The 27,306-nt window shown below is 47.8% G+C and overlaps 1 protein-coding gene across 1 annotated transcript in view; it reads left to right on the top strand.

Annotated features, from left to right (window-relative positions):
• The window catches only part of CCDC183 (coiled-coil domain containing 183), a 309,578-nt gene that overhangs the window by 241,137 nt on the left and 41,135 nt on the right, over window positions 1-27,306 (top strand). The window contains exon 13 of the mRNA XM_078640859.1: window positions 19,756-19,852. Within this exon, the coding sequence (XP_078496985.1) occupies window positions 19,756-19,852 (97 nt within the window). The remainder of the gene's footprint in view (window positions 1-19,755; window positions 19,853-27,306) is intronic.

Raw genomic sequence — 27,306 nt, 5'->3', positions numbered from 1 at the left:
GCGGCTTCCTCAAATTCCTGTAACTTTTACTCATCACAGCCTCTTTGCCTTCTGGCAGCAAAAAGAGCAAACCCTTTCCAATATCTTCAATGAGAAACTGTGCAAATATGTTCTGGAGTTTTCCTACATTGTAAACAGCCATAACACAAATTTCGTCCGTTGTTAAATCAAAGGTAAGATGAAGTAGTTAGAGACTTCCGTGCTTTCACCTATTTGCCAAAACAGAAGCTGGAGCTTTTCCATTTCCTCATTCTGTACAAATATTACCAGTCAAGTTGGAAGGATATCACTGACCACAAAAGATTCATTTTTGAGTGTTTTGCATATAGTATCCAAGGTACTTGGTATTAATGGCTGTGTATGTGGTCTAGCCCAGGTATAAGAATCATTAATACCAAATAAATAATGCAGAGAATCAGCATCTGTAGCCAATCCAGAAAAAAAGACCTAAACACAAGGCTTGGAAGAAGAAAGTGCCTTTAATGCTTCTATAGTCTTAGAAAGCATAGTTTGAGCATGCCCAATAGGATGCAAGCAGTCCAGTTCTTTATGCATTCCAATACAAACTGTGTTCATGTCCACCAAAGACGATCCTCTCACCATGAAAAAGGATTACCTGGTAAATAATCTGCTCTAGAAAGAACCGGAAAAGCTATCTGATCTGATTTTGAGAATTAGTATTTCTCTTTTAAGTTGTGAGCATGGTCGCTGAGAAACTGATAAAAAAAACTCCATGACCACTTCTCTGATGTCCTTTGCAATATCAGGCAGATAGATTCTGCTTTACTTTTTGCCTTGCGGATCAGATGAAGAAATTAGAGAGCAAGCCACAACTTGTGTAATCAAAGGTGGAGGAGGTCACAAAGTTACAGGATTACTGTTGGTCCTGGAAGGTTAAAAAAAATACATGTCCGAGACACTGCATGTTTGTCGCAAACCCAGGTGTACTGTGGCTGAATTTGGAAAGAAGGAGAATGAGAGTCCTGAACAAGGGACATTTCCCAGTTATGGAACACCTTTACCATTGAGTGATAATTGTTGTGATCACAGTGCTTCCCCTTTAAGTGCTGAACAGTAGATCTGCTAGAACTTGAAAATAGATTGTCTTTAGTGGATTTCTTTATTGGTTCAGAAATAGAAATTACCAGAGTTCATGAAACATGTACTTCAAGTCCAATAGTAGGAAAGGAATAGTGATTCTTCTGATAGCTACATCTGCCTTGTAGATTCCTCACCTTGTGAATATCCCCCTGCGTCAGCAGCTTCCGGAAATTCTTTTTGTAGCTTCGCGCCGACTTGGACCGACGTCACCGAGGCACGGCATCGCGCTGACGTCACCGACCCCATATCAGGCCCACGCCGGCGTGATGACATCAGTTCCCTTTTTTCCGCGTCGTCGGCGCTAACGGTTTTCTAGAGATCGTCCGTAGCTTTTGCAGTAACTTTGTTACTTTGTGTTGTTGGTGTTTCATTGTCTTTTCTTTCGACATGTCTTCGAAGAAGACCGGTTTTAAAGCCTGTGGAGAATGCGGCAAGACCATGTCCATTACAGATTCGCATGAATGCTGTTTATGGTGTCTTAGCTCCGACCACGATGTCGAAGACTGCCGATCTTGTAAGTAGATGACTCCTAAGGCCCTCCGGGAGAGAGAAGCTAAGCTTATTGTTGCAAAGCTTAAAGGAAGTAAGGAGAAGAAGAAATCGACGTCGCGGACTCTACGCTCGAGGTCAAGATCTCACTCCAGGTCGCGTTCGGACTCGTCCTCGGCCCATGCTTCGAGATCTTCAAAAAAGAAGCATAAGAAGAGATCTCATGAATCCCGACATCGTTCGAGGAAAGATTCGGGTTCTAAACCGAAGTCGCAGGTGAAGCTGGTTGAGAAAGAAGTAGTGTCTTCGGCTTTGGAAGACCAGGACGCCGGGGGTGAGGCGTCGCATGCGAATTCGCCAGGTTCGCCGAAGCAGACAGCGAATCCATCTCCGGTTCCATCCCATTCTCCGGATCAGGAGGATGAAGGTGAGGGGGAGATGGTTGGAGAGGGAGAGGCTCCGTTGCCCGAAGGTCTGTCGACTCCGGTGCACCAGCCTGAAGAAGAAGTCGACGTCGTATCGACTCCACGCCCTCAAGAACAGCCTGGGGGTTCGTACCCAGCCTTTCCGGCTCCAGGTCAGGATCCGACGCATTTCCTAAATGCGATGTATGGTATTTACTCCAGGGCTATGTACCCCTCTGGGGCTCCTGTTGGTCCCACGGGTCCGATGGCGTTTGGTCTGGGTGTCCCCCAAACCTATGCTCCTGCGCCCTTTATGCCCTTTATGCCGGCTCCGGCGCCGCATTGGCATTTTCCGACGCCGGCGAGGCCTTCGACTCCGAAGCCATCGACGCCGAAGTCGACGATGCCGAATCCTTCGACGCCGATTCCATCTTCCCTGACGCCGAACCCTAAGTGACGTCGTGGGATTCTTCCTCGTCCGGCGTCGGGCTCGGCGCCGGCTCCGACAGAGCCTACAGTGGATCCGGCGGCTTCGAATGTGAAGCATAGGTCGAGGCGTGAAGCCCAGAGGCTGATTGAGGAAGAGAACTATCGTGAGGAGTATTTGGAGGAGGGTGAACTGCAGGATCCTGAGGACCCTTTTGAGGATCTTTCAGTGGCCAGTGGCCTTGAACTGTCCCCTGAGTGGGATTTGGTTTCAGTACCGGACGAACCCTCTAAAGATGTGGCTCCTTACCACGTTGTGATTAAGAAGGCTGCAAATTTGTTGAACATTGCTTTACCTACTGCTGAGTTCAAATCAAATCTTCTCACAGAGGTCCTTCAGTCTCCTTCATCGGTGACTGAACCATTGCTGCCCTTTAATGATGCCCCTAAAGATCCAATTTTAGAGGTTTGGAAGAAACCCTTGTCAGCACCTGCTGTGTCTAGGGCTGTTGCCAGAAGGTACAGGGCTGCTCCTGATGACCCAGAATTGTTATCCACTCACCCTCTGCCTGAGAGTTTGGTGGTGCAGGCTGCCTGTTCCAAACGATCAACGGGAGCTTTTCCTCAGGTCCCAGCTGAAAAAGAGTCGAGAAAGTAGGATCAGGCTGCTAAAAAGGTTTTCTCCTCCGCCAGTATGGCGCTGAAGTCCACAAATGCGACCTGCCTGATGGGGCGTTATATTCACGCCCTTATGGACACTGTAAAACAGTTGGTGCCCAAGTTGCCGGAGGAGGATAGAAAAGACTTCCAGGAGGTTGTCTCTGACACTCAGGCTGCAGCAAGGCAGGTGATTCAGAGTGGTTTGGACACGGCGGACTCTGTGGCAAGGGTCATGGGCTCTTCTGTAGCTACGAGGAGAGCTGCGTGGCTGAAGTCGAGTGAATTTTCTTCAGATGTCCAATCTACGTTGTTAGATCTCCCTTTCGACGGATCTGGTTTATTTGGCAAGAAGGCAGACGCTGCTTTAGAACGCTTTAAAGACTGCAGGGCGACAGCCAAGTCATTGGGCCTTCAGACCCGGGGCACTTTTGGAAGGCGTACTAGAGGATTTAGCAGATCTTCCTTTCGATCCTACAAGTCTATGCAGCAGCAGCCGCAGCAGCAGCAAAACACGCTGTACAAGTCTTATAGGGGCAAGCAAAAAGCCCGTTCTCGAGGCCATCAAATCTCCTCCTCTTCCTCCTCTTCCCCGTCCCAGCCCCCTGCCAACGCAGCAAAGCATCCCTAGATCCGCCGTTCCGGATCATGTGGCACCGGTGGGGGGTCGGCTTACCCATTTCCTACGAGATTGGGAATTGATAACATCGGATCTTTGGGTTCTCAATCTCGTGGGGAATGGGTATGCTCTTCCCTTTCGGGAGTTTCCCCCAAATTACCCTCCTTGCCAGGGTTTTTGTTCGGAGGACCACCTGCTTCTCCTGCAGGAAGAAGTCCTGGCACTGTTCAGAAAGGGTGCGATAGAGGTGGTTCCGGAGCAGGAGAGGGGTCAGGGATGCTACTCCCGGTATTTTCTGATCCCCAAGAAGGATGGCAGGCTTCGGCCTATCCTGGATCTCAGGATCTTGAACCTTTACCTGAAACAGGAAAAGTTCAAGATGCTCACTCTTGCACAGGTTCTTCAAGCGCTGCTGGAAGAGGACTGGATGGTGTCGATCGACTTGCAGGATGCGTATTTTCATATTCCCATCTTGAAGTCGCACAGAAAGTATCTCCGTTTTACGGTTGGGTCGCAACACTACCAGTTTGCGGTCCTTCCGTTTGGTCTTACTACTGCGCCTCGAGTCTTCACCAAGGTGATGGCAGTGGTGGCAGCACATCTCAGGAGGTCGGGGATTCCTGTATTCCCGTATCTGGACGACTGGCTGATCAAAGCGGAGTCGCCAGAGAAGGTGCTCCTTCATCTGCAAGAGACAACTCATTTGTTGCACAGGTTGGGTTTTTCGATAAATGTACCCAAGTCTCACCTGTGCCCTCCCAGCGCAACCTGTTCATAGGTGCGGTACTGGACACTACTGTATGTCGTGCATTCCCTCCTCCTCAAAGGATTCGCGACATACAGGAAATGATTCCTTTATTCTTCAATGGAGCGGTTGTTCCAGTCCTGAAGGTCTTACGTCTGCTCGGTCTGATGGCTTCTTGCATTCTGTTGGTCAACCATGCACGCTGGCACATGAGGGCACTCCAGTGGTGCCTCCGCAGGCAGTGGTATCAGCACAACTGAGATCTCAGGGAGTCAGTGAGGATCTCCAGAGTAAACGGCAGCGGATATGTCTTGGTGGAGCGTGGAAGGCAATCTGTCGCAAGGAAAGCCTTTTCAACTTCCTCCATTGGTGGCCACGGTAATAACGGATACATCCACTCTAGGGTGGGGTGCTCATCTGGGGGACCTGGAGGTCAAGGGTCTTTGTTCTCCAGAGGAAAGGTTGCTTCACATCAACCTGCTGGAATTACGGGCGATACGTCTGGCACTCAAGGCCTTCCTCCCTTCCCTTCGCGGGCGGTCAGTTCAGGTCCTGACGGACAACACGACCGCGATGTGGTATGTCAACAAGCAGGGAGGAGTGGGGTCTCTGCAGAGAGGCTCTGCGTCTCTGGTCCTGGGTTCAGGATCAACAGATTTGTCTGATGGCAAATCATCTGGCCGGAGTTCAGAACGTTCGTGCAGACAGTCTTAGTCGGCAGTTCTCTGCCGACCACGAGTGGAGGCTTCATCCAGAGGTAGTTCGTCACGTCTTTCGGACATGGGGAACTCCTCGGGTGGACCTGTTCGCCACTCAAGAGAATGCTCACTGTCCGTCATTCTGCAGCCTCCAGTTTCCAATGCAGGGAGCCTTGGGGGACGCATTTCAGTTGAGTTGGGGCTCGCAACTCCTTTACGCGTTTCCTCCCATGCCCTTGATTCCTCGGGTTCTGAGGAAAATTCGCCAAGACCGGGCCAAAGTTATATTGATCGCCCCGGATTGGCCAAGAAGGGTGTGGTACTCAGACCTTCTCCACCTCTCCTCTCACCCGCCGCTCCGTCTCCCTCACAGGGCAGATCTCCCCTCTCAGATGGAGGGGCAGGTTCTACACCCCCACCTCCAGACCTTACACCTTCATGCCTGGAGATTGAACAGGGCAACCTGAGTTCCTTTTCTCTCCCACACGATGTGGTGGATGTCATTTTGTCAGCCAGGCGTGACTCCACTAAGTCCATTTATTCCTATAGATGGTCAAAGTTCGTTGCTTGGTGTGCAGAGAAGTCCATTGACCCTTTAAGGGCTCGTTTGTCCAATATTCTTCAATTTGCTCTTTCCTTGGCCCAGCAGGGTTTTGCGGTAGCAACCATTAAGGGTTATTTGTCGGCCTTATCAGCTTTCCTTTGTTTGCCTGACCAGCCCTCTTTGTTTAAGTCACCTATTGTTTTACAGTTCATCAAGGGCCTTATAAATTTCCTCCCACTCCTTTTGTTGTACCTCAATGGGACTTGAACCTTGTTCTTACATTCTTGATGGGTTCACCTTTTCAGCCTTTGCACTCATGTCCCTTGAGGCTTTTGTCTTTCAACACGGTCTTCCTTGTAGCAATTACCTCGGCAAGGAGGGTAAGTGAGCTTCAAGCTCTTAGTTCAAGGCCCCCGTTTTTATCCATTCATGCTGATAGAATGGTTCTTAGGACCAGGGCTGCTTTTCTGCCGAAGGTGGTAACTCCTTTCCACCTGGGGCAATCCGTTACCCTTCCTACCTTCTATCCTCCCCCTCACCCTTCCAAGGAGGAGGAGCGGCTTCATCGCTTGGACCCTAAGAGGGCGGTGAGCTTCTACCTGGACAGGACAAGAGAATTCAGGTTGGATGGCCAGCTGTTCGTTGGATTTGCTGGCTGCAGGAAAGGAAGATCTGTGCACAAGCGCACGCTTTCAAGATGGATAATTTTGTGCATCAAGATCTGCTACTCCCTGGCGGGTAAGGAACCTCCAGAGGGTATAAGAGCTCATTCAACTAGAGCTAAGTCTGCAACATCTGCTCTTTCTAGAGGTGTGCCTGTAGAGGACATTTGCAAAGTGGCAACTTGGGCTTCCCTCCACACTTTCGCGAAGCATTACTGCTTGGATACCGAGGTGAGGAGGGACGGCCGCTTTGCACGCTCTGTACTCCAGGATTTCTTGGTATAGGAGAGTGGACACCCTCCTCCGGGAGTGGGGACTGCTGTGGGACTCTATTCACAAGGTGAGGAATCCACAAGGCAGATGTATCTATCAGAAGAACAAGTTACTTACCTTCGGTAACGCTTTTCTGGTAGATACAGTATCTGCCTGTGGATTACTCAATGACCCGCCCGCCTCCCCGTTTGTCCACTCTTGTATACCATGTTTATTGTATATATTTATATACATTTATTGTCAAAGAAAATGTTTATTACATTTTGCTTTCCTTTATTGTTTTCACACATAGGGGCTCATTAGGATGGCGGACGGAAGAGCGACCGCAGCCCTGGAGTATGCGGAAAATGCCTTTTCCGTGTCCGCCAGCCGCGGACACTCCGTCCGCCATATCAGGATAGGCAATAGTGTCAAAATTCCGTCCGCGACGGAAAAGCACGCACCGCCGCCCAACTACACCCTACCACGCGGCGGACGGAACAAATCCTGAGACTCCGCCGTACGTACTGACGTCTAAGACCGTCCCCCAAATCAAGATGGCGGAAAATACACATAAAACCGCAGCGGAAAAACAACCTGTCTGAACACGGCGGATTCCCCACAGCGAAGAAAAGATACATAGCAGAGATACCCACCACAAGCTGTTCGCCACCATGGACCCAGCGCTACACGCTTTCCCGATGCTCTTCGCGATCCACCACGTCCTAGTCTTGGCCCACCATCGACGCCGACGCAGGTAAGGCACAAACCATTGGCTGCATGGAGGGGAATACCTGCAAGGGTCGTGACGTAGGGAGGGGGAGTGTCATGTTACTGAAACCACTGATGAGAAGCAAATAGAAATACACATTTGTAGTACGCAAGCATGAATGACAACGACAAACCACGAGACATGATGGACTACCTTTATTGCACATAATAGGGGTATAATCACAGTGTATGCGTGAGCATGGGCAAAGTGGGCACCAGAGCATGAACATCAGAGGCAGCACATCAGAGGGAGGAATGCAGTATCAGAGCATCAACAGGGCATTGTTCGTAACAGAGCAGGTACATCAGTGTCAGCACATCAGAGGGCAGAATGCAGTATCAGAGCATCAACAGGGCATTGTGGACAACAGAGCAGGTACATCAGTGTCAGCACATCAGAGGGCAGAATGCAGTATCAGAGCATCAACAGGGCATTGTGCCCAACAGAGCAGGTACATCTGAGGCAGTAAACGAGAGGGCAAAATGCAGTATCAGAGCATCAACAGGGCATTGTGGACAACAGAGCAGGTACATCAGAGTCAGCACATCAGAGGGCAGAATGCAGTATCAGAACAGCAACAGGGCATTGTGCCCAACAGAGCAGGTACATCAGAGGCAGCACGTGAGAGGGGCTAAGTGCATCAACAGTCCATAGCACTGAACATGTCCATCAGAGGCAGCACGTGAGAGGGGCTAAGTGCATCAACAGTCCATAGCACTGAACATGTCCATCAGAGGCAGCACGTGAGAGGGGCTAAGTGCATCAGCAGTCCATAGCACTGAACATGTCCATCAGAGGCAGCACATCAGAGGGAGGAATGCAGTATCAGAGCATTAACAGGGCATTGTTCGTAACAGAGCATGAACATCAGAGGCAGCACATCAGAGGGAGGAATGCAGTGTCAGAGCATCAACAGGGCATTGTGCCCAACAGAGCAGGTACATCAGTGTCAGCACATCAGAGGGCAGAATGCAGTATCAGAGCATCAACAGGGCATTGTGGACAACAGAGCAGGTACATCAGTGTCAGCACATCAGAGGGCAGAATGCAGTATCAGAGCATCAACAGGGCATTGTGGACAACAGAGCAGGTACATCAGTGTCAGCACATCAGAGGGCAGAATGCAGTATCAGAGCATCAACAGGGCAGTGTGCCCAACAGAGCAGGTACATCAGAGGCAGTAAACGAGAGGGCAGAATGCAGTATCAGAGAATCAACAGGGCATTGTGGACAACAGAGCAGGTACATCAGAGTCAGCACATCAGAGGGCAGAATGCAGTATCAGAACAGCAACAGGGCATTGTGCCCAACAGAGCAGGTACATCAAGAGGCAGCACGTGAGAGGGGCTAAGTGCATCAACAGTCCATAGCTCTGAACATGTCCATCAGAGGCAGCACGTGAGAGGGGCTAAGTGCATCAACAGTCCATAGCACTGAACATGTCCATCAGAGGCAGCACGTGAGAGGGGCTAAGTGCATCAACAGTCCATAGCACTGAACATGTCCATCAGAGGCAGCACATCAGAGGGAGGAATGCAGTATCAGAGCATCAACAGGGCATTGTTCGTAACAGAGCATGAACATCAGAGGCAGCACATCAGAGGGAGGAATGCAGTATCAGAGCATCAACAGGGCATTGTGCCCAACAGAGCAGGTACATCAGTGTCAGCACATCAGAGGGCAGAATGCAGTATCAGAATAGCAACAGGGCATTGTGGACAACAGAGCAGGTACATCAGAGGCAGCACAAGTACGTGTCCCAACCAACCCGTCCCAGGGACCACAACAGTGCAAGGCTGTTCTCAATGGACACACCATGTGAAATAACATGTGAGTGAAGTGAACAGCACCTCACATCACAGAATCAGGTGGACTGCGTGAACTACCTGCCTCGGACACACTGCCAGCACCAGAAACAGGAGTGTGAGACACAGCCACAGCCCGAGTGACACACACATGGGCCACAGACCCAGACACACTGCCAGCACCAGAAACAGGAATGTGAGACACAGCCACAGCCCGAGTGACAGACACATGGGCCACAGACCCAGACACACTGCCAGCACCAGAAACAGGAGTGTGAGACACAGCCACAGCCCGAGTGACAGACACATGGGCCACAGACCCAGACACACTGCCAGCACCAGAAACAGGAATGTGAGACACAGCCACAGCCCGAGTGACAGACACATGGGCCACAGACCCAGACACACTGCCAGCACCAGAAACAGGAATGTGAGACACAGCCACAGATGTAGTGACTGACACGTGAGCCACAGACCCAGACAGACTGCCAGCACCAGAAACAGGAGTGTGAGACACAGCCACAGATCTACTCACTGACACATGAGCCATGGATCCAGATACACTGCCAGCACCTGAAACAGGAGAGGGCACAACTGAGACTGTGCTACTGTGCTAAGTGTGGCTCACTGGTTAGAAGAGGCAGACCCTGAAGCAGAGGTCAGACCCGGGACCAGGGTTCAATTCCCGACGCGGCAGGGTCTTGAGCCCAAATATCCACGGACTCGATAATTCTCGTTTCGGTGCCTACTCGAATCACGGGTTCACACTCTGCAGCTCTGGGCATTAGCTGCTTAATCTCCACTACGGCCCCCCCGCGGCGGGATGCCTGGCTTTCACCTTGGGGATGCCCAGTATGGGTATCTCACAGGGAAAAAAGCCAGGACGGGTTCCCAAGGCAAGCGCCGAGATGCCTACGGGTAATCGAGCGCTATATAAGAATGCATAATAATAATAATAATAATAATAATAATACATGATGCATGACAGCAAACAACAGACACAGTGCCACTATCTGATACATGAGAGTCAACTGCACCTGCGCCACTGGGACCACTGAAATGATGAGCCACAGGGCTGTATGGGCCAGGAGGTAGGGTGGCCCTGGGAGCTGCGGATAGCTGAACTTGAGCGACATCGGGGTGGGCAGGTGTCAATGGTGTGTGTCTGCGTTTCTTAGGGATATGTGAGTGCACCGTGGACAGGACAGGACTGGAAAGTGGTGGTGACTCTAAACAAATATCACCCACCATAGGTGGAGCATCTGCAGCCGGGGATCGGCTTTCTGGGGACGTGCTGGAGCCTGCTTGTCGTTTGCTGTGTGCCTGCCGCCTGGACTCTGTTTGGCAGTCATTCGAAAACATCAGCCACAGTGCAGCCAGGGGTGATGTATGCCTGTCCTTGAGTGCGCCATTGTCCATGGGAGAAGCCTTGTCCCTAGGATGTGCCTTATCCGTAGGTGGAATGTTGTCTCTGGACTTTGCCTGTGCCCTGGTCGGTGCCCTGTTCCTGCCAGCAGACTTGTCGTCTGTGGTGTACCTGTCTCCAGAATACACCTGCTCTCTGTGTGTGTCCCTGCCCTTGGGAGATGGCCCTTGCTCTGTTGTGTGCCTGCCCTTGGGACACTCCCTGCTCTTAGGAGGTGCCTTTGTCTTTTGACTGTCGTTGTCCCTGTCCTTGGGAGTGGCCCTTTCCTCTGTTGTGGGCCTGCCCTTGGGACTCTCCCTGCTCTTAGGAGGTGCCTTTGTCTTTTGACTGTCGTTGTCCCTGTCCTTGGGAGTGGCCCTTTCCTCTGTTGTGGGCCTGCCCTTGGGACTCTCCCTGCTCTTTTGAGGTGCCTTTGTCTTTTGACTGTCCTTGTCCCTGTCTTTGGGAGTGGCCCCTTCCTCTGTTGTGGGCCTGCCCCTGGGACTCTCCCTGCTCTTAGGAGGTGCCTTTGTCTTTTGACTGTCGTTGTCCCTGTCCTTGGGAGTGGCCCTTTCCTCTGTTGTGGGCCTGCCCCTGGGACTCTCCCTGCTCTTTTGAGGTGCCTTTGTCTTTTGACTGGCCTTGTCCAAGGGACTGTCCATGGATTTGGGAGTATCCCTTGCCTTGGGAGTACCTTTTGTGTTGAATGCCTGTGTAGCATGTGAAGGCATGTCCCCCAACACCACTTGTGGATCCTGTGTGTGTACTCCAGTGTATCTGACGTTGTCTTCGTGAACAGATTTTGCTGACCTAGGGGATGGTGTCTGTGTCCTCCGTGCCCTGACGTGCTGTCTGACGCTGCTTCTAGTGCAATAACCTGTATTAGAGTCCTGTTCAGAATAGTCACTACCCCCTGAGACATCCAGTGGTGTAGATGGGGAAACAGAAGTAGCACCCTGTCCATGCGACTGTACTATGGCAGACGACACACTGCTTGCCAATGACTGAACTGTCCTGTGTAGACCAGCAAGATCGCCATGCATCCCTTCCATGAATGCCACCACCTGCCCCAACTTCCTATCATGGTCTTGGAAAGCATTTGTCATATTGGTCTGCCCCACACACAGCTGTCGCAGCAGATCAACGGTCTCAGCACACAGTGCATTTTGGCTCACCGTGGCAGGGGCAGCGGTGCCTGCACCGAACGCCACTCTGCTCCCCCTACTCCTGCGTGCACGAACAGTACATGGTGCAATTGGCGGAAGTGTGGGCCCTGTGTGCTGTGTCCCGACAGAAGGTGTTGATTGCCCACTCCCAGTCTGTGACAACAGTGCTGGCTCACCAAGATTTTCCGAAGATGAGGACGATGGTGTCTCCACATGCGAGTCCTCAGGGACGGTCCTGTCCCCCTCTCCGGCGCTGCCCTCCTCTGTGTCAGTCTGCGTGTGCGCGTTATTGCCTCCACTAATCTCCGCCGTCTGTGGCTGAGTGTCCTCTGTCATAGCTGAAATGCACAGAAAAGAGGTGTAAGTCATGGGCACACTCACGTACAGAAGGCCAAGGATTCCCTAATTCCATAGCTGACAAAGTTCTTGTAGCCCCCATCCTGCACATGGCCCACCTCTACCAGTCATCCTCACATTACATAAGCGTTGGTGGCCGTGACACATGTACAGCATGCGGACAGGGCAGGAGCACGTACATCTGCACACATGTCTTGCCATGGGTCCACGGACCACCACGGCATGTGCTTAAACACTCAACTACTAAGCAAGTGGCGTGTCAACATGCCGGACCTGGATGTCAAATTACACCCACCCAATGGGACCAACATGGCATCGCAGAGATACATACGCACCACGGAACTCAATACTGTGTTTGTGCACCAATACATGCATTGCACTCCCAAGTATCCTACACAGACAGTATGCTCACCGCTAGTTTGCTGTTGATCCACACTCAGCCGTTCGGACAGGTCAGGATGCGTCACAGCAATGATACGGTGCATGAGAGGGGTCATGGAGCGTCGGGCCAGACGTGGCGTCCTTGGAATCATCCCCAGTGTCACTTCCGCTACATTCTTGCTCAGCCTGGAAATGTCGTCCCAGCGTTTGTGGCAGTGTGTATGTCGTCTGTTGCACACCCCCAATGCCCGTACATCACGTGCAATGCTCCTCCACACGTCCTTGCGAAGGTGCAGCTTGACCTACCATGATGGGAGACAAAAGGGTGCAAGTCAGTGGACAGTTGGCCGGTCACACAGATAGGGGCAACACGTATCTGTCATCCGCCATGCACAATCCGAACAATATGTCGAGCCCACAGTACACAGCTAAGATTGCAGTAGCCAGGAGTCATTGGCCACCTCATGCACACCAACATGTCCCACACTGCACTTACCACCTGTCCGGGTGCGCCGTAGAGCCGTCCATAGTTGCGGAGCACACCGTCCACGAGTACATCAAGCTCCGCGGCGGTGAAGGGACGAGACCGGATCTCTTTGTCTCTCGACATGGCAAGATCACGGAGTATGGCACTAGAGCAGCAGTCGGTGGTCAGCTCAGCAGCAGTAGGTCGAGGTGATGGTCACAGGCAGCAGTCGGTGGTCAGCTCAGCAGCAGCAGGTCGAGGTGATGGTCACAGGCAGCAGTCGGTGGTCAGCTCAGCAGCAGCAGGTCGAGGTGAACAGGCAGCACTGGTTCCCAGGGTAGGATGTGTGCTTTTTGACAACACACATATATAGGGCCCTCAGCACGTGTCAGTGGCATACGTCGCCAGCAATTGGTCAGCCCTGGATGCGTGTTCGTAAAAGGGCCAATGACTGGCCCTGGTTTTGCGGTGCACTGTTTCCGCTACTTTCGATTGGCCATACGCGGCCAGCGTTCCCTCTTCCCATTGGCTGCATGTGCACGGACCGTCACGGTCACACATCGGCAACCGCACGTGCAAGCTTCCGGCACGGATGCTTCAGTTGCAACAATGTTCTATCACTGGCGCCACCATGGCGGTGCACGTACTCTGCCGGGGAGGTGCAGGCCTACACACCCTTTAGATGTACTCAATGGACATGGCAGTTCATGTCCCCTCTTACAGTCACATTGCATCATCCACCGTACACCGGCCGGACCGGCCGGGCCTAGGACGGCCGTGCCGGCCATGTCAGCCACCGCCGTGCCAGGCCGGGCCTAGGACGGCCGTGCCGGCCATGTCCACAACCGCCGTGCCGGCCATGTCCACAACCGCCGTGCCGGCCATGTCCACAACCGCCGTGCCGGCCATGTCAGCCACCGCCGCGCCAGGCCGGGCCTAGGGCGGCCGTGCCGGCCATGTCCACAACCGCCGTGCCGGCCATGTCCACAACCACCGTCCTAGGCCCGGCCTTCTGCATTTTTATTTCCGTAGCGGGTAGTGGGTTTATAGGGAATAGGGTGGGAAGTAATTTAATTAAATAGATTTAAATAATAAATGATAGTAGTTAATTTTTATTTTTTTCAATTATAATTTTGCGTTTTTAGTTCCGTAGCGGGTGGTGGGTTTATAGGGGAATAGGGTGGGAAGTAATTTAATGATATAAAATGTATAGAATAATTAATGTGTTAATTGATTAATTAATAATAGTTTAATAATTAGTTGTTAATTAATTTCAACTAGTTAATTAATAATTATGTTAATTATTTAATTAATTTTAGGTGTGTGTTGTGGTGTTTATATGTGTAAATGGTGTGAAGGGTGGTAAGTAATTAATTTGTATTTATTAAAAATCCCCATTAATTAATTAGTAATCATTAATTGGAATTGTGTAATTAATTTTAGGTGTGTGTTGTGGTGTTTATTTGTGTAAATGGTGTGAAAGGTGGTAATTCATTTTTTACTGATTAATTAATAAATAATAAACACATTATCATTAATTAATTTGTCATTATTAAATTTAATTGTGTAATCAATTTTAGGTGTGTGTTGTGGATATTATAGTGTTAAATAATGTGTAATTAAATATTTTTATTATCTTTGTTAATAATATATTTAAATGTATATATCAATTATGTTAATATTGGAAATTAAATGTAATAAAAATGTTGATGGTTTTGTTTTTTATTGTTTTGAGATCCAGCGCTTTCTCTACTGTTGCACACACTGGAGTGGGAATAGTAATTTTTGCCCCTACGATATCCAACGCTTTCCCTACTGTTGAACTAATTGGAGTGGGAATAGTAATTATTACCCCTCAGCTACCCAGCGCTTTCCCTACTGTTGCACTCACTGGAATGGGAATAGTGAATTTTACCCACCTGCTATCCAACGCTTTCCCTACTGTTGCACTCACTGGAGTGGGAATAGTCATTTTTACCCCTCCCCTATCCAACGCTTTCCCTACTGTTGAACTCACTGGAGTTGAAATAGTAATATTTACCCCTCCGCTATCCAGCTCTTACCCTACTGTTGCACTTACTGGAGTGGGAATAGTAATTTTTACCCCTACGCTATCCTACGCTTTCCCTACTGTTGCACTCATTGGAGCTATCCAACGTTTTAACTACTAATATTTTGTTATTAAATGTATGTGTTATTCTGTTTTAAATAGTTTAATGTGTTAATCAAATATAGAATATTTTATTTTATTTTAAATTATATATATATGTGTTTACATTTTATTTTTATATAATTAAAAAAAATATACATTGAATAAAGATAATAGTTAACAAAATGTATTTAAGTAAATATATGTATATGTATAATTTTTGTGTGCTTAGAATTATTAAATTAAGTTTATTTGTTATAATTAGTTAAATATATATTACATTTAATTTATTTTATTAATATTAATAATATTATTTAATTAATTTTATTTAAGTTATGTTATTTTTTAAAGTCGATATTTTTTACATCTTTATTTTTTGGATGTATGTCGTTACAACGCATACTTTTACAACGCATACCTTTACAACACATTTTTTACACCGCAACATCCATTACAACGCATTCCATTACAACGCATGCCATTACAACGAATTCTTTGAAACTACCTTTACAACGCATTCCACTACAACGCATACTACGTTTAAAACGCATACCATTACATTGCATGTATGGTAAGTATTGGATAGTGTAGGGGTAAAAATTACTATTCTAACTCCAGGGGGGTGCAACAGTAGGGTAAGTGTTGGATAGTGTAGGGGTAAAAATTACTATTCTAACTCCAGGGGGTGCAACAATAGGGTAAGTATTGGATAGTGTAGGGGTAAAAATTACTATTCTAACTCCAGGGGGTGCAACAGTAGGGTAAGTGTTGGATAGTGTAAGTATGTGTTGTAATGGTATGCGTTGTAATGACTGCGTTGTAATGACATGCGTTGTAGTGGTATGTGTTGTAGTGACATGCGTTGTAATGGTTGCGTTGTAATGGCATGCGTTGTAATGGATGTTGCGTTGTAAAAGTTTCGTTGTAAAGGTAGTGCGTTGTAAAAGTTGCGTTGTAAGTGTTGTTTCCCTCATTCTTTACATCAATATTTTTGAGTCGATATTATTGTACTTACCTGTTTAAGTATAGGGAGTCTATATTTTTGTTATCGAAATTTTTACCTCGATATTTTTATCATCGATATTTAATAAAGGGGGCTACACTCCTAAATAACCCCTGCTCACCACCTTGGTTGCTTGGCACGAGCAGGCAGGCTTATCTCAGAGGCAGTGTGTAAAGCATTTGTGAACACATACATTAATACAGTGCAATCACTACAAATGGACACCACACCAGTTTAGGAAAGTAAGTAATCTTTACTAGACATAACACAAGACCAAACGAAAAAATCCACAATACTGTAATCAAAAATAGACTTGAAAATAGCTTAGTTCAATGTAGATGGTAAATGAGACACTTTACTCTTAAAGTACCTTAGCATCACACGAACAAACAAAAGGCTCGCAGGGAAGTTGATACGCCGTTCCTGGCACTCAGGGGAGTGGATGCGTCAGTTCCTTACTGCTGCACAGGGGAGTTGAGGCTCACTTCCTTACTGTGTGGGGAGTTGATGCGTCGTTTCTTACTGCGGCCCGGTTACGATGCAACAAGATGGCTCTTTGATGCAATGCGATGATCTGGTGCGATGCGACAAAATGGCGTCTTTGATGCGATGTGACAACGTGGATACGATGCGTGCACGCCCGACAGTCGTGTGGCGAACGCGGTTACTTCAGAGCTGCAGCAGGCCCTGCGACACGCTTCTCCGGTGATGCGGCGGTGACCTCTGTGGCGGTGACACGCTTCTTCGGCGATGCGTTGGCAACTGCTATGGCGGCGACACGCTTCTCCTCATTGCATCACGTTTCCAGCTCCCAGTGACATGCAGTATTCTCAGAGGACTCAAACAACAGTAGGCACCTCTCTACAGGTAGAATTCCCAGCAAGGGAATTCAGGGAAGCTGGTGGTGAAGTCTTGTATCCCTGAGACTTCAGGCAGGAGGCAAGCACACTTCAAGCCCTTGGAGATTCTTCTTCAAAATGATGAAAAGTTCACAAAAGTTATCTTCCCCTTTCCTTGGCAAATAAAGTAACCACTGCAGGCCAACCCCAGAAATAGCAAACCAGCACGCGGGCAGTCTCCTCCTTCAGCTTTCTTGGTTCTTCTCCTTGGCAAAGGTTTGTCTTGATTCCCAGAAGTGATCTAAAGTCCTGGGGTTTGGGTCTCCCTTTTATACACACAAATCCTTTGCCTCTGAAGGCAGAGAGTGTCTGTACCTAGTCCAAACCAGTTCTGGGTGCACTCTGCCAGTGCACAACTTCTTCCTTTGCCAGTGTGGGCCAGGGTCATCAGTCGCACCAAAGGAGGTGGAGCCAGCATTGTGGGAGGCAGGCACAGCACTATTCAGGCCCAGGTGCTACTCCTCTCACCACTCCCAATGCAGATAGGTCTATTCAGCCTAGTGCGGACTCACCGTGACTCCTAGAGCCACCCCATCCCCTGTCACTCACAAACCAGACATGGAATACACAAACCTAGCAGAGTCAGGCATAGTAAACTCGAATTTCTACCTAGTTCCCTGAGTCAGTTAGGATTATAAGATGTTGTAATCAAACTGCCCATTCTGGCCTATGGGAACAGGTAGCCTTGTAATAGTGAACAATAAAATTGGCTGTAATTCACTATCAGGACATTCCGCATACTTCACGGCATGTCCTACCTTTTACATACAATGCACCCTGCCCACGGGGGTACCTTGGCCCTACCTTAGGGTTGACTAACATGTAGAAAAGGAAAGGTTTAGGGACTGGCAAGTGGGTGCACTTGTCAAGTCGACATGGCAGTCCCAGACTGCACACAGGCTCTGCAATGGCAGGTCTGAGCCACCCTTTTCAAGCTGCTTCTGAGGGTGGCACAACCAGTGCTGCAAGACAACCAACAGCATTTGATTTACAGGCCCTGGGCACACATGGTGCACTGTACTAGGGTCTGACAAGTAAATCAAATAAGCCAATCATGGAGTCACTAATCCATTACAACAATTTTCAATAGGGAGCACTTGCACTTTGGCACTGAATCGCAGTGCCAAAGTGTCCAAAGCATCTAGACCAGCAAAAACACAGGAGGCAACAGCAAAAAATGGAAGGGAAACCCCACCAATGGTGCTAGGTCTAACAGTTTGCAAATGTAAAATGCTTGCGTACATCTGACCCTTTGTTTTAGAGAGGCACACACTATTCTACCAGTGCTCAATTTTCACTACTGTGTGTCTGCAATGGAGCAATGCAGCCCAATTCAGGTTTCTGTCAGAATACTTTTTACTTGGAGAACAACCTGTCTTCACGCTTTATGAAAGCTGAGGATTTTTTTGCTGTGTAGTAAGTGTCTGTATTGCACAGATCCACTTCTCAGGATTATTAATGCATGCCCATACCAGCATAAAAAAGCAGTGTATCTGATAGAGACATCTAGCAGCACATTCCTTAACATTTGAATTCTCCCCAAGCATCAGACTGGATTCAGAAATGTTCAACAGTGCCTCTGCGCACTGGGGGGCGGCGTTGTACAACTCTGTGATGATGTCTACTCCGGTTGTGACATCAGTGGAGTCATATAAGTTTAATTAGGCGCAATCTAGAAGTATATTATAGGCACTTCTCTCACTGTCACAAAGCACTTTCTGCACCAATTAAAGCCAGGTGACGAAGAACAGAGATTTAAAGGGTCATTTTAGAGTTGGTTGATAGTCTGCCAAATCCCCAGTGTAGAGAATCCACTCCCTCTGCCACACTGGTGGCAGCCGGTATTTCAAATCCAGAGTACCAGTCTGGTGCAAAAAGGCTCCCCCCTTCACCAGCTGGCTACTGCTGGTTTGACGGCTCCTTGTTGGGTGAGAATACGCAGCTTCCTCCTCTCCTGGGCCCCCCATAGTTGTAGCCCCCAAGTGCCTTTCACAGCTGACACTCCTCTCTTGTGCCACCTCTTCCATTCAGGCCTTACCTGACTCCCCCCCATTCCCACTTCCACCCACTTCCTTCCACTTCCACACCTGGACTGATGTGAGTCTTGGAAATGTACCCCTAAAAGTAGCAGCACATTTCCTGCACACACTTTCAAAATGCTTCTAATGCAATGGCAGTTTTCTCCAATTACACCAGGGATATTATCTTTGATTTCTGTGCAGACCTGCAATGATTCTCATGGCTGCCTTGCACAGAAAACATTCTGGTGGAAATAATGCTGAATGAATAGGACATCCCATTTTCTGTCTTTTCAGATAGTGGCACTTCTGTGGCATTGGGAACACTGCCTTACGCTGCCCTTAGAGGAGGGTGGCAGAGCTCATATAGGCAGCAGGACAGCCACCTTTCTTTTTCTAGATGTTCCATTACCATCTTCCTCTAAAGGAGGCCCTATGTGCATTGACTTTACAGGAAGTTGTCTAGAAGTATGTACTATGGGCCTTATTTAGAGTTTTAGCTAAGCTTGACATCTACCAGAAAGTGACAGCTCTCCCTTCCGCCATATTTGGAGCACTCTTGACATTAATTCGATAGACAGGGCATCTGACGCTTTCTAGTGAATGTCCTTCAACTCTAAATAAGGTCCTAAATAACTACCAAGTCACTCTTCAGTTGTCCTAGGTTCCTCCAATACTCTACTTACTGTGGCTTCCAGACTGCTTCCTTCCCTGTAACCATCTGTTTTCTCTCACAGCCCTTTCTGCAAGTCAGAGATATGCTGGAGACATCCACCACACATGAGCCCAACAACCGGAGGATAAAGATTGAATATGCACAAGATTCAGCTGAAGGTAGGACAACATTTTTGGCAGGGAGGTGATGGATTACTGAAGGAACAAACTGAAAGGTGTGTAGGGTGGGAAACGTTCTAGAAATACCGAAAGTAAAGATTGTTATGTACGTTACCTGTCCTGACAGGGCAAAGGAAGAAATATACCTTTGAAAGGGAGCACAGCAGTGTTTTCCGCAGTGGCCACCTTTCAGAACGCTTTGGGACTTTTGTGTGTTACAAACTACAGGGAACAGCTACACTGCAGCTCAATTAAGTGGAAGGGGAATTGTTACAAAAATAATGAGTTAAAGATAGAGTGAGCTAGTTAAGGAGAATGAATACTATGCTAAACATATTAACCAGAACTGACAGCCATTCCCCGAAGGCGATTTGATCCGTCTTTAGCCTCAGTCTTATTCTAATTTTGTTCTACAAAGTCGGGGCATGCACTGAAAAGCAATACCCTCCTATAATATATTCAATCTTTCCTAAGTTTCAATTATTATTGCCTAATTCAGATTCCAATTCAAAATAGCTTTTATTTCGGGTTAAAATCCATTAAAAGCATCCATACAGCTTATTCGTCATGCAGTGCAAATCCAGAATTATTTATTTCAATAAAGTGCATACACAGAACAATCTTTCTACATGTATATGTAGTGTAATCTGTTGAAAAGAAAACTCCACTAGTAAACGGATAAAACCACGACTAATTAAAATCTCAATAGCCTCTTTTTCCATGCAGATTCTACTACTAATAGATAGCTGCCTAAACTAAAAACTATATCTAGATGTTTCCTGAACCCCATGTTGAGGCAAATTGGGGGAATCCATTTCCTTCTAAAATTGGCCTATATCGGACAGAAAAAGAAAATCTGTGCAAAATGTTCTGTAGCATCCAAAGTACAAAAAGTACAGTTAGATTCTTCATTAGCATTATTGGACGGTTTTCACCCTGCTGTAAAAGCTTTGATTTGGATTTTTCTTTCCGCGCTTGGTCCACAAGATTAGTGCCTCTCAAACTCAGGCTTGTCAGCCCGCAGTTGATTGGCGCCATCTGGCATTTAGTCTGGATGGTGGAGGAGCCATTGTTCAATTACAATACTGTTGCAGGGAAGCTTGCTATCATTTTTAGTAGTGATTTCCAGAATCTCCTCTTGCAGCATCCTACACACTCTTTTGTCATACCCCTACAACTCTGCTCCATGTGGGATTTGACTTTCAACTTTTGCTCGGAAAACTTTGTTGATGAATCTGTAATCTTGTAAAAGGGCATGCGCACCATCCTCAGAATTGCAGTGGCTACAACTTCTAATTTGCCTATGGAGGTTTGTATGTCGGTTTTCCATTTTTATGTTTTATCAATTGTTACCTTTAAGTATTCCTCCAGATTCTCATGATTTATAAAGAAAAAAAACGTATTTTCACTCATACTCCGGAAGATCGTTACCCTGGCTTTGCTGGTGTTAATTACCAGTTTTTATTTACTGTACAATATGTTTCCACAAATGAAAGCTGGGATTGCAGGTCTCTGAGGGTTTTTGCTCATAGAACTGAATCATCTGTATGAAGAATTTAACGCACTACTAATCTCATACACATACTACATGTCCTGTTAATTCTTCGATCTGCCCCTCATATGCTTTTTATGTTTTTTTTTACTTTTGATGTTTCGAACTAGCGGCAGTTATTATATGTCTTATATGTTTCTTACCCCTATAGTTATCTTCCACTGCCAATCTTCCTATGAGCTCCTTTTGTGTATCTGTGCTATGATTGTCTGATTCGCTGGACTGTTTTTAACAATGAATCCAACTTGAGAATATGTGCAGCTTGATGACCCAATACTTTTGGTCCTGAACCTAGCGATCCTCACCTTGCGTAGCTTTGCGGGGATTGATTGTTTGCTTTGCTGGGGATATTTCAACATAGCTTTAATACTGCTCCCCCCATATGTAGCGGTGATGTGATTTGTTTGTTTCGCTGGACTTTAATCTGCTCACTTCCTTCGTACTTTACCTAACTCATATTCTCTTGACTCTGGCCCCTTTCTCTCATATCATCTCACATTCCCTTTCATTGTTCTTTTCCTCTGCCGAATCCTCCCCTTACCCTTTCCCAACATCGCATCCTTCCTCTCCTCCCTTTCCAAGTTCTCTTCCCTCCATAGCCTCTACCCACGGCCCTCCCTTGACTACTCACGTGACTATCTGACTCTCCTCTCTCCTACATTCTCCTTTGCCTAACATGCCTCCTCTCAATATCCCTCCCCCTCCCAGGACCTTTCTCTATCTAAACATGGTCCCAACTCCTGGTGCATTCCGTACCCCCCAATCTTTCTAAACACGCTAGAAAAAAACTCAAACACAACTTCCTCACTCGAAATCCTGAAACACTTATTGTTGACAACTACTACAGCCCTACCGGCAAAAGCTGAGAGTTGTGCTCCTGAGGCGGAAGCCGGGAGCGAGGCACTATTTTTTTTTTTTTTAAATTGTTGTCACAGATTACTTGTGTTTTTTAAGAATTTGACTGTCACAGAATACTTGTGTTTTTAAATTCACCTACTTGGGGAAACTAGTTGTCAGACGCAGCGGAGCCAGCGCTGACGCAGCACGCTGGTCGCCAACACCCCTTCACGCCCTCTCGCCACGAGCAGAGGCCACGCCCCTTTCTAGGCCACGCCCCCTCGACCCACAACCCCGGAGCAGTATAAATCATGTGCATATTTCGGTCTCGCAGCGGGCGAGCGCGACGTTTGCGCGCCGAAGGCGCGCCTAAGGCAAGCCCGTCTGCGCCCGTCCGCGACCGACCGGGGCCAGGGGCCACCCCCCCCTGCTCATCCAACATGCCAGCCCATCACCTACCACCCACAGCTCCTACACCAATTAAACCAGACAGTTAGTTCACCCTGCCTACACACGTGGGACCCGGCTATCCAGCACCCCGCTCGTAATCAGTGTGGATTTCATTTTACCCAGAGTACAAAGAAACCCACATCAATTCTGATGTTACTGCTCAACTGCCGCTCACTCCCCAAACACTCCACGGAAATCGCTTTATTGTTGGAGGAGAAGAGCCCAGATGTTCTTTTCGCCACAGAAACGTGGCTTCAGGAACACTCTGAACCTGATCTGGTTCAAGCGCTCCCACCCGGTTATCAACTACTTCGCCTAGACCGTAAAAAGGGTATTGGCGGTGGCCTGGCAGTAATCCATAAATCAGATTACGTTGTTACTAGCACCCCTATAAACTTTCCGGACTGTGAATGCCTTCCGTTTTTTATAAAATTCAGCGCCACACATACCTTCTCGGGTATACTTATATATCGTCTGCCAGGACCACAAGGACAGTTTCTTTCGGATCTCGCCTCAATAGCGGCAAATCTTGCAGTCAGCTCTGCCAACTTTACTATCTTAGGCGATCTCAACATCGACCTAGACGACCCAAATGACTCTATAGCCAGAGAACTTTCCTCTAGCCTAATCGCCCTCGAACTACACCAACGCGTTACTGGGCCCACCCACCAAAAAGGACACCTTTTAGACCCGGTCTTTAGCAACTGCAAAAACCTCCATGTTGGAATTCCCTCCCCCCTTCCTTGGTCTGACCACTTCCTCATCCCACTCACCTGGACCCTGCCCCTTCACCTCCCCCCCAAACCCCCGACAACTCAACGCTCCCGCAACTGGTCCAAACCCCCTTTAACTGAGTGGCAGGATCTCCTTCAAGGCACTAAACCCATTAACACCTCCGCTCCCACTCTAGACAATGAGAACTATAACAACTGGATCAGCAGTGCCCTAGACACAGTACTACCACTAAAAAACTCCCATCCTAAAAGGGGCAATCCTACAGCCCCGTGGTATACGAGTGATCTACGTGAGGCCAAACGTGTCTGTAAACGACTCGAGAGGAAGTGGCGCCTCAGTTACCTTCCAGCAGACAAAGCAAGCTATCGAACGGCAATCAAAAACTACAAAGCAAATATCCATCTAGCTCAGGCTAAATGCTTTGAAATCAAGATCGAGAAGGCAGCCTCCAAACCTAGGGAGATTTATCAGATAGCAAAATCCCTTTTGCAACTTCCTGAGGCCCCAAAACATCACAATAACACTCAGACCCACTGCGAGGAAATAGCTGAGTTTTTCCACCAAAAGATAGAAACCATCAACTCCTCTTTTCCCCCCACCGTTACCCTGATCTCAGACTCCGTCAACATAGACCACATGACGGCTCCCTCCTGCGTTCTCAATAGCTTTCCCCCACTAGAACTTACCAAACTGGAAAAACTCATGAGCCAGATTAAATCTGGATCACCCATCGACCCAGCTCCTCCCAGCGCTCTCACCCAGATAACCCATCTGATCTCGCCCACCATACAAGACCTGCTCAACTCATCCCTCCAGACTGGTACTGTTCCACCTCCATGGAAAAGGGCAATGGTTAGAGCTCTATTAAAAAAGCCCAATCTGGATCAATCCAACCCCGCTAACTATAGACCTATATCCCTTCTGCCATGGCTTAGCAAACTTCTCGAGAAGCATGTAAACATCATTCTCACTGACTTCCTGGAAGCCAACAACATACTAGACCTCTCTCAGACCGGCTTCAGGCCCCGTCATGGTACGGAGACTGCACTTATTGCAGTGACGGAGGAGGCACGGAGGATCTTGGACGATGGCGGGTCCACAGCCATCGTCCTACTCGACCTAAGTGCCGCCTTCGACACTGTCAATCATAACATCCTACTTCACCAGCTTAACAAAATAGGAGTGTCAGGCACAGCACTCATTTGGCTGAGGTCTTTCCTTACGGATAGATCCTTCCAGGTCTTTGAAAGGGACTTCACCTCAGCCAGTAAACCCCTCACTGGTGGAGTGCCTCAGGGCTCCTCCCTGAGCCCTACCCTTTTTAATGTCTACCTACGCCCCCTAGCTGATGTCGTCCCCCCATTCGGGGTGAAAATTGTCACCTACGCGGACGACACGCAGCTAGTGGTAGCACTGGACCCCCCCCTGAACTCTCATCACAGATTACATATCTGCCTTGAAGCCGTCGCTGCTTGGATGTCTAGCTCTTTTCTCAAACTTAACGGGGACAAAACAGAAATAATGCTCCTTGGAAATAACATCTCGAAATCCATCAATCCCATCTGGCCTCTCTGCTTAGGAAGCCCCCCGCAACCCAAGGAGCAAATCAAGAGCTTAGGCATCTGGCTCGACCACACTCTAACCTTCAACTACCAAGCCACCAAGCTTGCTGCCACCTGCTTCGGGCTGATGAGACTTCTCCGCAAAATTCTCCCCCTCCTTCCGTTCCATTCAAGACGGATTATGGTTTAAGGCCTGATCCACTCCCGTCTCGATTGTGGAAGCGCCCTATATCTGGGGGTCCCACAATCTACACTTAACAGACTCCAGGTCATTCAAAACTGTGCGGCAAGAATCCTCCTGGATATCCCCCGCCGAACTTCAGTCAGAGCCAGTCTGAAGGATCTTCACTGGCTCCCGGTGAGATCCAGAATTGAATTTAAGAGCATGTGCATTGCACACCGATCCTACTGGGGTACAGGCCCCTCTATTAACTCCCCCCTGGTGAAAGCCTATCTACCCTCCCACCCACTCAGATCTACGACCTCCCACCTCGCCTCAGTACCACGCATTAGGAAGGCCAGGTGTGGAGGCCGCTCGCTTTCTTACAACCTGGCGAGGATCTGGAACTCCCTTCCACTCCCTATCAGACCAGAACCTAACCTTCTCACCTTCCGTAAACTATTAAAAACTTGGCTCTTCAGCAAAATCCCAATCTAACTTTTCACTCAGCTTCTCTTACTCCAGCCTCTCCAGCCCAACTCACTCTTTTCTATAGCGCTGGGACGCCCCTGGGTAGCCAACGCGCTTTACAAATCATCAATACAATACAATACAATACAATCGGCGTAAAGAAGGGCTGAGACCTTGAAACCATTGATTGACGGAACATCACTTTCCTCACTTCTTGCTACAAGTCGCTTATGTAGAGGGAAAACAAAAGTGACACCAAGAGGCAGCCCTGCCCGACCCCTCTGTTTGTATGCAGTTTTTTAGTGATATGCCCTTTTTGGCTAAGTCTTACCTGGGAGGAGGTTCAGCATTTTAATTAGTGACGGACGCCCGGGCTCTATGCCCATCATACACAATGTCCCCATAGACGGTTTCTTGAATCCAGATCCAAACTTAATGAGAAGTCTAAGAATGTCACATACAGGGGCATTTTTGTTACGCTGCTGGACTTATGGATTTAGTTTAAAAAGGTGAAGATCTGACCTATCATTGCCAATCCTTCTTTGAAATCTCCTTGTATTGGTGAAAGGATGTTTTCATTGGTGATTCACTTATCCAGGGCCGTCAATATCAGTTTGGGAAAGATTTTACAGTCCATATCAAAGTAGGACTATCGGTCTGTAGGACTTTAGACCATCTTTGAGTCCCTTCTTTTAGAATGGTAAAATAATGCTGTTTAAACAGGAATCAGGACAGCTGTGAGTCACTGCTATTGCCTTGATAACTTGGCCAAATCTTGTAAATTACCGCAAACTTCAATTAAACGAAGAATACATTTCAATCCATTACTAAAATTAAATAGGGAAATAAATAAACTAACAGTTTAGAGCGTAGTCTTGCTGCCCTTATTACTTGTCTGGAGGATTCACTTCGGAGCATAGTTTGAAATTTTAAATTCGCCAAAACACCCCTCTTTTCCAAAATGTTTTTGGCATGAGGTTTTTTAAACTTGCAGGTTCTTGAGACAATTGTCGTAAAGGTTGTAAAGAGATAATTTGGCTACCTCGCCTAAACCATTCACTATCCGTTCCTGTAGATCCGCTGTTGATCGATTTTGTTTCCAATCTTCAATCTCTGATTCAAGGTTCGTGCTCCAGCTAATTCTAACTTGGTCCCCCAAATCCCAAGTGTTTTTTTAATTCTGTATTTCTCCCAGTACAAAGCAGATGTTATTTGTTACCTCTAATAGCAGGACAATATGGTCACTTTCCAGTTTCTATCGTACCTTCATGTTTTCTAACCTGTGCCAGTCTGTGATCTTGATCAAGATGTAGTCGATCACAGATTGTGCTCTACGGGCGTTGTAGGTGGGCCCGCCGTAGTCATTATTTTCGTAGGCATTACAAGCTGAAATAAGGCCTTTGGCCAAAAAAAAGTAGGCCTGGTGTTTCTCTTTGGCATCTTTCTTTGGGAATGTTATATTATGTTACTTTGATTTGTAACGTGCACGGATACTCACGAGTGTATGGCTAATTGATGGAATGCCACATGCTGTTTTCACTTCTAATGTATCTACATCTTCGTTTCCTCATTCTCCCATTTACAAACAAAGACAACGTTGAACTAGGAGGGGGATGTAATGCCTCTTTAATGCCCTTTAAAAGGTCGTTGAAACCTGGCATCTTCTTCGTTGGGCATAGAGATATAT

The sequence above is a fragment of the Lissotriton helveticus genome, chromosome 5_1 (assembly GCF_964261635.1).
Source record: "Lissotriton helveticus chromosome 5_1, aLisHel1.1, whole genome shotgun sequence".
In the NCBI taxonomy this organism is placed as follows: Eukaryota; Metazoa; Chordata; class Amphibia; order Caudata; family Salamandridae; genus Lissotriton; species Lissotriton helveticus.
This window is presented reverse-complemented; position numbering and strand designations above follow the sequence as displayed.